The sequence below is a fragment of the Malurus melanocephalus genome, unplaced genomic scaffold, assembly GCF_030028575.1.
Source record: "Malurus melanocephalus ecotype Western Australia unplaced genomic scaffold, MMel_1.1 scaffold_4, whole genome shotgun sequence".
NCBI classification, from domain to species: domain Eukaryota; kingdom Metazoa; phylum Chordata; class Aves; order Passeriformes; family Maluridae; genus Malurus; species Malurus melanocephalus.
The window spans coordinates 2,355,820-2,367,049 of NW_026623236.1; the positions used below are offsets into that span (position 1 = coordinate 2,355,820).

Here is an 11,230-nt window from a genome sequence, read left to right on the forward strand (position 1 = left end):
TTCCAACCCAAACCATTCTACTATTCTATGATAATGCTGGGAATTTTAAGAGCCACATAAGAAAAAACAGGCTCCATCATAAATAATTCAAAACCAAAGCAGATAAAGATCAGATGAAGAATGAGGGACTAAAATATCCCAGTGTTTTCCCCATTAGGATTCCTTGATAGGGTGTTGCTTTTACCCTTTTAACACCCCACCCTGCCATCCTCCCTTTCTCTATGCTGGAGTCACTCCCTTGGGACAAAGGGCCCAATACACTGSACCCTGCAAAGGAGGAGCTGGGGAGCCTGTTTGATTCCCTGGTTAGCAGCAGAGAGGTGGGAGCCCAGCACTGAGGGTGAGGACATTTTCAGTGGAACAGCTTAATCCTGTTTCACCCTCATTGTGTGTAAATAGATTTGGCAGGGCTGGGCCAGTCAAGGTCTGGATATGGAGGTCACAGCGGGCATCTGGAAGACAGAAAGTTAGAGCCATATAYTGTTGATTTGAGAATCGCCCTCTGAGTAAGGCACTAAGGAAAGCAAGCTTGAGAAGTAAACAGAGTGCTTGCTTCTTACCAGAACAGAATTGCAGGCTGGGTGTGCATAGTGGAACTTGGTTTGAAAATTACCTTTTAGAACTAAGAACATTTTCAAGATGCATAAACTGGGAGTCACACTACCTGTATTTCATGTCTTATTTCTGCCTCTTTAGCTCCTGTGCCTGCTTCATCTTTTGCTGCTCTAGTATGAGTTCTGCCTCTGACAATGCTTCTTACTTCAGCTCTCCCATGCAATTGCTGTGTGCATGTATGATCATGTTTGTCTTGCTTCTTTCATCCATACCTTTAGCATCCTAAGTTTTCACTATGTTTCTGTCCCAGACTTTTGGCTTGATACAGTTACMAGCCTATTCTGGTTGATTCCTGATCCTCAGTGTACCCCAATTTTATTTCCTGACTCCAAACCCACTTTGTACTTGACCAGAGCCTTACACACTCTCCCTAATCTCCACATCTCTATTCCAGCCTTTGAAAAGAAACAGTGAGTCCAATGAAGTGAGAACATCATCARTATCTTACAGTGACTCTGAAGAAAAGCCTGGGAGAATAGGCCAAAGGGGGAAGATAACAAAAGTCAAGTGAAACAGTTAAATATATCTTGCTGCAATGAGAGAAGATAAACATTCCTTAAATAGGACACAATGCCAAAAGCAAAAGGGATACCAGAGGGTTCAGTGTGGTGCTGTACATTGTGACTTAGAAAACTTCCCTGAAGTCTTAACTTTTGCCATGATTCTGTGATTTAGCTATAGATCAAATCCTCAGATGTCTGTCCTGTGAAATTGCATGAGTTCTATAGAATACTGTTARTTTACAGCAGCTCTGGGTGTAGATCACAGTAAGAGAAGAAAGTTCAATGATTAAAGAAACATGACCAAGAAAACAAGTTTCTACTATTTAATTACTTCCCCCACATGCATTACTGTCTTATTTGTAGAACATGARGTGGACACAACTACAAGAAGGGGAAGCTTCATAGTTCTGTTACATAATCAGAGTATATACACTGTGCCAGCTGGTCCTAAAATCCTCTCTGTCCTTCTCTGGGCTTTCTTTTTGCTTTAGAAAGGTCAGCTTTAACTTCAGATGTTATATGTAGTGTGAGCATTGAATCAGCTTTTGACAGCACCTTTTATTGTGAATAATGAAGCTGTTTGCAAGGAGATTTTTTGTCTCTTGTGAGATTCCCATCAAAATCAGTGAGATCTTGACTTTGTTTGCTTGAGTAGTATTTTGTTTGCAGTTCACTCTTGACATTACTGTGGGTGGGTAATGATGATGATTAGGAAGTACTTRCGGTAAGTTTGCACTGATTTCTTGTCCTTCCTTGTGTGTGTGTGTACACTGACACTGATTTTCCTTCCTGAATCACAGTTTATTAACAATCAGATTTGTAGGCCAGCTGTTCCTACAGTAGGTACCCCAGCTACCATGTCATGTTCTTTTGCTTGACCCTTAACTGGAGTTAATGAATTAGAATTAATACATATTAAGAAGAATGTAKACTTCCAACCTTCATTATCATATGTAGAGACAGAAGTCTGCGCTCAAGTGTATATTTTCAATGCTGTTAGTCAACCTGTTGCAAAATWTAACACATTTTGCCTTTTTTTTTCTCTTGCTGAGAAACCAGCAAGAAACTTTTCATAGCAGATGCAAGAGTGAAAGGATAGTACCACTGGGGAGAGAAGCAGATCACCTTGTCAGAAAGGTTGGGCTTGAAGCTGCATCTTAAGGTTGGGTGAATACTGTAACTGGTTGCCTGATGGCTGARCTGGAGACCTTGAGATTCTTTTCCTCGTCCTTCTAAAGAAACCATATTAAAAAAGTTAAAACTTCTGTGGAAAAGCTTGCCTGTTGGAAAATCAGAGTTTTCTAATGAAAAAATGGTGTACTGAGGGATTGGCATGAAGCTGAATCAGGGGAGGTTTAAGTTAGATGTTAGAAAAAGGTTTTCCACCCCAGAGAGTGAATGGGCACTGGAACAGCTCCCCAGGGAAGTGGTCACAGCATCAAACCTGACGGAGTTTAAGAAGTGTTTGGACAATGCTCTCAGGCACATGGTGAGATTTTTGGGGCTGTCCTGTGCTGGGCCAGGAGTCGGASTTTGATGATCCTTGTGAGTCCCTTCCAACTCAGGCTATTCAAGGATTCCAGGATATTTGGTCAGCTTTTGTCACCGACAGTCAATACGTTTATGCAGGCATAGTAAGAACAGATAATCTTCAAGAGAAGAATGGCTTTTTTCTATTCAGCTAATGGGTTTGCACAGAATTGTGAATTGAATAGCTGAAGCACACAAGCCTGATGTGCAAAAATCAAAGCTTTTCACACTAAATGCTTTTTATTAGGATTTTTTTTATTATTTATTGCAGTCTAATAGGAAATTTCCTTTGAAGGAGAAGCAGATATGGAGTGGTGGATGGCCTGCTGGGGAATATGTTGTCTAGACTTGGTTCAAAGTCTGTTCTTTTATTCCTCATAATTGTTATAAGGAAGTCAAAGCTGAGTCTTCCCACCACRGATCACTCTCTCTCTCTTTTTGTTTTGTTTGTTTATTTTGTTATTGTTTGGAGACTAATTGTATATCTATTAAAAATAAACTGGAGACTATGGAATATAAGAAAGCAKCTTGGCAAAGCACGCRTTATAGCATCATASAATAGTTTAAATTGGAAGGGATCTGTAAAGGTCATTAAGTCTAACCCCCTGCCCTGGGCAGGGCCATTTTCAACCAGACAAGGTTGCTCAAAGCCCTGTCCAAGAGGGCCTTGAATGTTTCCATATATGCTGTGTCCATGTGTTACAGTTCAGTTTGTATCCTGAGAGATGGGTGGGTATCAACTGTAGATCCAGATTTGTCTGCCAGAATACTTTGGCTAGAGAGTGATGTTASGTTTAGCTCTAATTACCACTATACTACTACTTGCCAGTTTACTGACTGCTTCATTAAACAGCTGCAGCAGTCAGATTAATTTAGTGTATACATCTGTTTTCCCTGTTTGTTCTAACTGATGCCGATCTATGTAAATCACATAYCCACTGTGAAGAATAGGCTATTAAATTTCATGAAGCCTTTTGAGTTTCCTCATACAAGGTCCTTCATAGCCATGGACTCTTCACTGCTCCTGGAGAACTCCTTAGCAAGACCTGTTTTATGAACTATTTTGAGATGATGTGCAGAATTTCTCTACACTTCTTTGGGGTCCATGGGAGACATACCTGACACTGCAGAATCATTTGCGGTTGTGCAACCTGAGCTGTTTGTCTCRTATCAATAGTACTTCTGAGACAAATACTATAGGACAACAGAAATTAATCTTGTTCTTATGGTTAACCAGTTTTTATTTTGTTTCAGCTTAATATTTCCTGGAGTACGGCTGGGCGCTGACAGTCAGTTCAGTGATTTCCTCGATGGATTGGGACCTGCACAGTTAGTAGGCCGACAAACATTAGCAACCCCTGCCATGGGTAAGAATGATATGTTCTCCTCTGTTAAATGAATAATAAGACAATTAACTAATGCACACACTGCCAGACTGCAGCACCATAAAGACTTCTACCAAATGTCTTCCTTCATTGTCGACATGAAGGTCCTATATGCAGTCACTGGTGTTCCTRTCATAGTAGTATGCAAAGAGGAGTGAAAAACATTTGAGGTATTGGTTAATCTTGTTTGAAATTTGAAGACAGGGGTTTTACTTCCCGCTTAAAATTATTGTGGCATCTCCAATTGGAGCTTGCTGCAAAATGTCAACTGTTCCATGTGTATTTGCTTGACAAAGATTATACTGGACATGACAGAGGATTTCTGGCCAAACTGTACTTTTCCAAGCTTAGTTCATCTAACTCCAGAATGTGAAACTTCTGGAAACATTTGCCATGCCCAATAATTAGTCACTGATAAAGCCAGTGCTTGTCATGAGAGACATGAAGTCCTTTCTACAACAGTTGCCTGGGGCTACCTCTGATCTTCTCTATGTTYCAGACCAGTCTGTAATTTCCTAGAACACCATTAGCTGTAGCTTGTTTTGAACAGAGTATGAGTTGTGTAAGGAGTGCAAGAGTGCAGGACTGTGTAAGTATCCTTAGAAAGAATTGAGGTTGGGGTTTGGGTTTTTTGCTTATATATGAGTAGTTCTTGTGCATGCTTTAGGATGTCATTGGAGGAGTCCTTAATCCACTACTGCTGGAAATTATAAAGGGCCAATGCTTCAATACAACTGTCTTGGGAAAACCAGCTTTAGGAAGGGATACTGAGACACATCCGAAAAAGGAGAAAAAAACAGAAATAAAACCTGCAGAAGACAGTGTTCCCTTCCCAACTCATGAGCAGAAGGAAAACTATATTGAGAATGGTCCGAATACCCTCTAAGGCAAAACTTGCTATATAAATCMAAATGACTGCTACTAAAGCATTAATAATCATCGAACTTATTAAAGTTTTTATTATTACTTTGAAAGAAAATATATTTTTATATTATTTGTCCAATAAATATCTACATGGCTTTATTGATATGAATATAAGGATCTACATTTCTTCCATCTCTTTATTTTAATCTTGTTTTGCGGCTGAAGATTTTTCTGAGATAACTGCACTTTATTTTGACTTTTTAAGGACTTTATCTACCAGAGGTTCAAGTTTTGGCCCCCAAAAAGCATTCCATCATGCTTTTTAACAATTTTTAGAAGACCCGCTCTGTGATATCCTTTTCCTAGTGACGATTTRAAAATGTTTGGATTATCACTCCCCCTTCTGGTTCCCTGTCGCATGTTTTATTTTGGATAGGCAGTATAGAGATGTGTTCTTAAAAGGCTTGTTGAAAGTTTCCTCTGAACTATTTTTAGTGCRAAATATGGCTATGTTTATTTGAGCAAAGTTTAATTGACAAAAATAACCTTGCTGCTGTTTTGTCATACCTCACGTACCAAGGTRTAAACACTGCTTTAATATGCTGTTAAAGAAACATGTGAAAATTTCATGCCCAATTAATTTCAAAATTCTGTCTTTCTCAATCCAGACCAGAAATTCTATAGTTCAGGACTATCTATTTGTGAGTTTGGTTTTTTTAGACAATCAAATATATAGGTACTCGTGTGTTTCGTGGATGTAGTTATTTGCCTATCATGTAGATGCCCATGTCATACTGTGCATTTTTTTTCCCTTGTTAGATTTCTACTCAGCTGATTCTATGATATATGAAAGCATAGAGATACAATGCTTTRAGCATCAACACATTGTTTATTGCCCTTGTATTTTATTGATCTAGATTAGAACAATGCATAGTCTCAGAGTAAGTAATTTCCTTTTTCTGCAGGAAATGTCATTTGTCAAAACTCAGGAAGGGAARTGAGTTTGACTATCTAGAAATGAAAGCAGTTTCTTTTTTTAACATGTTGTGACATTTTATTTACACCAAAAATGTGTGTGGAATATTGATAAAAACAGGAAAACTTTCACCCCTGTGCTTGGTGGAGACTTTTGAAGAAAAAATACCTCTTTATCTAAAAAGAGGTATTTATATATATATATATATATAAACATATATATATATATAAATATATATAAAAATACCTCTAAAAAGAGGTATTTTTATATATAAACTGTATACCAAGAGAGGGCACCATGCTCCCTAAGTATGTATTATTTAGTCCTTGTTTAAGGATGGAGAAGCTAAAGGGATCATCAGGTGACACAACAAGCACAGTAATACAGAAGAATTACATCAAACTAGKCTTTGTCACTCTTATACCTTATCTCCTGCACTGTACTGCTTGTTTAAAATGTGGACTTCTTTCTTCTCTCAGGTGACATCCAGATTGGAATGGTGGATAAAAAAGGCCAGTTRGAAGTAGAAGTCATTAGAGCCCGTGGCCTCACACAAAAACCTGGCTCCAAATCTACCCCAGGTATGGAAAAAAGAAAACAACACTATGAAATATACTAATGAACTGGGGTTTGGACACTTTTTGAGCTCCTTGTCAGCCATCACTGCATTTGCATTCATTCGTGGCTGGCTTTTCAACAAGGAGTATGTGCATGGGTATGTCCTTGCTACCAATGTCCACTTCTTACCATCTTGCATCTGCCAGTTGCATAYCACCTTTCAGGAAATCATTTTCAGCAACTCAACATCTGTTCTGGAAGGAACATTTGTACAAATATTTCTGTGTAACTTGGGCAAGTCATATATCTCAGAGGAGTTTTCTCTATATAGATGATGTACTTTGTGTTTGTTCTCTATGAGAAGAGATGGAGGACAGGCAAAAGTGCTTTGAAGAAACAACTTAAACTCACATGCCAGAGTCTTCTGTACAAAATACTGTAGGCAGAAGCTTGTGCTAGTGTTAGTGTCAGTGTCAATAATTTGTATATGAATGCAATTTAATATTGTATCATTTTATAAAGACATTTGTTGAAATTCTAGTTATTTATAGAAACAAGTAGAGGAGATGTAGAATCAATACCCCAGCCTCTGCTTATTGTAACCCCTGGAGCAGTTCTTTTAGATACATTTAATGAAAATGGTAATTTGCAATCTCCTTAGGAGCTAGAGATGAAAGACCAATTTATGTCTGTGTTACTGGAGTGGCATAGTTTTAAATATGCCTGTCAGTGACAGTTTTAAATAGCTGTCAGTGTCAGTTAATTCCTGGAAAAACAAAGTGTTTTTAAAATGACAGAAATGAAATGTAATTGTTGTTAATAACATCTTGGATCATTACATTCAAAGTTTATAAAAATCAAATTGATTTCTTATGGGCTGTGTCATCTGTTTTGTGAAAATAATTGTATTCAGATTATACAATTCTGAAGATACAGTGAAGATAATATGTGTCATCTTCTTTTAACTCTGTTTCCTTTTAAGGCATTTGTCATCCATTTCAGATGTGCACTGTGAGTCCAAACATACATAACATTCTTGATGTTCTGTTTGCAGCTCCATATGTCAAAGTGTATTTACTGGAAAATGGAGCATGTATAGCTAAGAAGAAGACAAGAATTGCCAGGAAGACCCTTGATCCTCTGTACCAACAGACACTGGTTTTTGAGGAAAGTCCACAGGGTAAAGTCCTTCAGGTTAGTTTCTTCTAAATCCCATTTTAGGCTGTCATTTGGGGAAACACTTGCATTTTTACTTAAATTTAACCACTATGTGTCAATCCRTTCCAACTCTCTAAGCATTTAATTTTATAAATACTATTAAACACATCCTTGTGGCTTGTGGTTTCAGACTTGTCTTATTGCTTTAAACAATTCTCTTTTGTTGCCTCTTGCTCCTGTCCTGCCMTGAGGTTTTCCCATGAAAGGGAAGCACTCATTCACTCTTGAAAATAACATTTTCCTGATGCTGACACGTAACAGCAAGAGTGAACATACATAAGCGCAGTGTAAGTGTGTAACTCTGTATAAGCACAGATTTGGGGACAACCATGAACCTTAATTTTTTGTTCTTCCAGGTTATAGTTTGGGGAGACTATGGCCGAATGGACCACAAATGCTTCATGGGAGTTGCCCAGATCCTTCTGGAGGAACTGGATCTGTCCAGTGTGGTAATAGGCTGGTATAAATTATTTCCACCTTCATCGCTAGTGGATCCAACATTGACTCCCCTGACACGTAGGGCTTCCCAGTCATCTCTGGAAAGTTCAACTGGGCCTCCCTGCATTAGATCATAGTAGCAGGTGCTGTCTATTAAAAACATCACCCAGGACAACAATTGGAACCAGATATTCACATCAAAAACACTGTTGGAGAGAGACAATCACTTCTGTTTTCGCTTGTAGTAGTTAACCAAACATATGTCTGTCTGTTGAGAGATGACTTAAATTGACAGAACAAAGGTATATCACATACAGATAATCTATTAGCAGCTATCACTGATGCTTATAATGATTAAAAAAATTAAAAAAAAAAAAGAAAGAAAGGAAAAAGAGAGGGACCTATAGATTTGACCTAAGTCAAAGACGACCCAAACTGGAAGCTCTCACTCTGTTAACAATGTCGTATTTTTCACATTTTGAGAGAGCCCTCAAGCAGTGTTACCTTCCTGGTGTTTCAGCAGTTTTTCTGTACTTGTCACTTCCACTAGTTTTTTTGCCACGTGATTCTGCTAGTTTTGTAGAAGTCCTCACAATGCTAACAGAGACCCTTCCTTTCTTTTTCTAAACCAAACAAAAAAGGGCTGAAGCAAATCTCTGTAAGCATCGTTAAAGTGTTCAACAGCCACAGTTACAATTCCAGCAAGTTCAAATAGTTTCTCAGTTCTGGTACTTACAAGTCTTTCATGTGGGAACCCAGAACAAATGATCAATCTAAGTTATATTCTTAAAAATAAAAATCATCACAGTGCCACTTTTTCTTTGTAAAAAGCAGATATGTTTGCATTATATAAATATAAAATAACTTTTCTGTTTATGATGTTTTGCATGGAAGAACTTTGAAGAATTCTGCAACTTCTGCTGGGGACTGGTATAAAGCAGCTTTAGTCTTAATTTTGACATTGAATATGTTACTGGTAATGCAATTTTCCTCCTAGAAATGGAGAGGAAATACTTATGTTTCTGTGTATAAATGTATATTTGACTTCCCAAAATGTTGACCAGGAATGAATTGAGCATATGACACTTTCAGCTGTACCCAGGCTTCTCTGATGTGCGTCACTTCAGACGCACCTGTCTGCCCTGGATAGAGCATGGTATGAGTTGTTCAATGTTTCACTGGAAATTCCAGTTGAAATATTCTGCACTTACTAATGTTTTTATCAAATTTTAGTTTACATTTCTTTGAGATTGATGCAAGCACAAGGCTTGATTTTTTAACGCAAGATATCTTACTTTTTGGAGAAAAAAAAAAAGTCAAATTTCAATTTGCTTTTTATTCATTTGAGTTCTTCTTGGCCTTGAAATCCCTTGTGATATTCTGTAAATGTGCGAAGAACTGCAGATTCCTGCAGGTGCATTGATATGTTTCCCCTCCTTTTACAGGCCATTCAATTTTGTGATCACACAAATAGAGCAGCATGACTTGGAACTGTTCAAAGCTGCATGCACGTTTTGTAAAAAGAGATGAAAAAGGTTATTTAATAATGTATGTTAGTTCCACATAGGCCAGCTTGTATGTTGCATGTACTTGTACAGTTTGCTCGTAATTACTATACTGAAGTAACCAAGAAATCTAAGCCATCCATTTTTCTTATAGACATTTTGCAGGTTTTAGCCAGGCTAGGTCTGTGGGTCTGGTGCTAAATGTCTATAGATGGACTTTATTTTTTACCCTATGGAAAACGTGATGTAGTACGGACCAAATTCCTTCTAATAACTATTTTGGTGTAGATTCCTACTGTGGGGCTGTAACACATGTAGAAACTGTGTACACACTAGGTTTTAATTCATAGACATACTGCCTGCACCAAGTGAACTATTTATTATTACTCAACACATGGGAATTATTCTGCCCATCTTTCCATAGGGCACAGATTGGTTACTGCTCGACCTGCTGAGCAGGAAGAACACAAGCATTGGTGCACTACTACTAGATCCTGTTCTGTCTTAGTGGCCAAAAACCAACTAGCTATAATTCGATAGTATCTTTCTATTTTGACCACTTGTCTTAACACTCCCCTGTGCTTTTAAATGAACTTCCGACTCATGTTATGTAAACATGTTTAATAAAATTTCCTTTTCATGTCCAGTGTAGTAGTTGTGCTCTCTGTATGTTCTGAGGTTCATCTGTGATTCTGCTTGCTGCAGGACTGTGTGAAATGTGTTAAGGAACAGTAAAATAAGTAATTTCTATGGTTCTTTTGATTGCTGTAATCGTGTATGTTGAAATCTGGGGCCAAAAACCAAGGCCTGGTGAAAGTCATGTTTGGTTGGCGTCCTTTCCCTTGAGAAAGGAGCCAAATTGTGCTCTCATTTGTTGAAGCAGGCAAATTGAAGTTAAAAAAAAAAACAAACCTAAATTATTATCTGTTGAAATCCAATCAGTTGGTTGGAGAGGAGTGATGCTGTGACTGCTTGTAGTAAGGCAGTGGTGTGATATGAGTCAATTACCAGGTCTCCACTTGGTGTGTGCTGAGCCTTTAAGATACGAGAACAACTACTGACCTTTGGCAGTTTTTAAACCCATGAATATGCCCTTGAACTGTAATGCTGTGATGAACAATGCTTTATGGAAATTTACCTGAGAGCAGAATTTGGCACTAAAATTTTGCTAGAGAAGCAAAAATTATGTACTTTTTTTTTTATTTTTCCATGCCTCACAGATACCTGATCACAATTTAAAAATAACATAAAGACAGTATTGCCTCACTTTGAACACTTTTGTTTATTACTTTATTTAACTGAATACATGGTTAAGATACTGAAAAAATGACTAATTAAACATGGTAAATCTCTGAACAAAAGGCATGTTATTCTGTGTGGTGGGAGTGATCTGTTTAAATACGAAATTGGTCATGCTGTTGCAGAAAGCCCTTAACTTCATTAATCTCATTACTTCAAACATTGTGTCCAATACTAGGATATCTTTTCCCTTCTGATCCTGAGAAATAAATAAAGTCCAGCATTTCTCATCTTCCCCTAGAGGACAGAAAATATGGCAGCAAAAGAACATGCTGAACTATTTAATTTACRGTGTTTCTCATGGAGAGGGATCGTATATGCCAAGATTTCAGGAATGAA

General features: G+C 37.8%; 1 protein-coding gene across 3 annotated transcripts in view; it reads left to right on the forward strand.

The window, feature by feature from the left end:
* The window catches only part of RIMS1 (regulating synaptic membrane exocytosis 1), a 310,345-nt gene extending 299,364 nt beyond the window's left edge, over positions 1-10,981 (forward strand). Inside the window, exons 31-34 of one of the 3 annotated variants that reach the window (XM_057369045.1) lie at positions 3,903-4,015; positions 6,353-6,454; positions 7,486-7,625; positions 8,006-10,981. In XM_057369045.1, the coding sequence (XP_057225028.1) occupies positions 3,903-4,015; positions 6,353-6,454; positions 7,486-7,625; positions 8,006-8,224 (574 nt within the window). In that variant the 3' untranslated portion in view covers positions 8,225-10,981. The remainder of the gene's footprint in view (positions 1-3,902; positions 4,016-6,352; positions 6,455-7,485; positions 7,626-8,005) is intronic. The other 2 variants (XM_057369055.1, XM_057369036.1) reach the window with 2 other exon arrangements.
* The last annotated feature ends 249 nt before the right edge of the window (positions 10,982-11,230 follow it).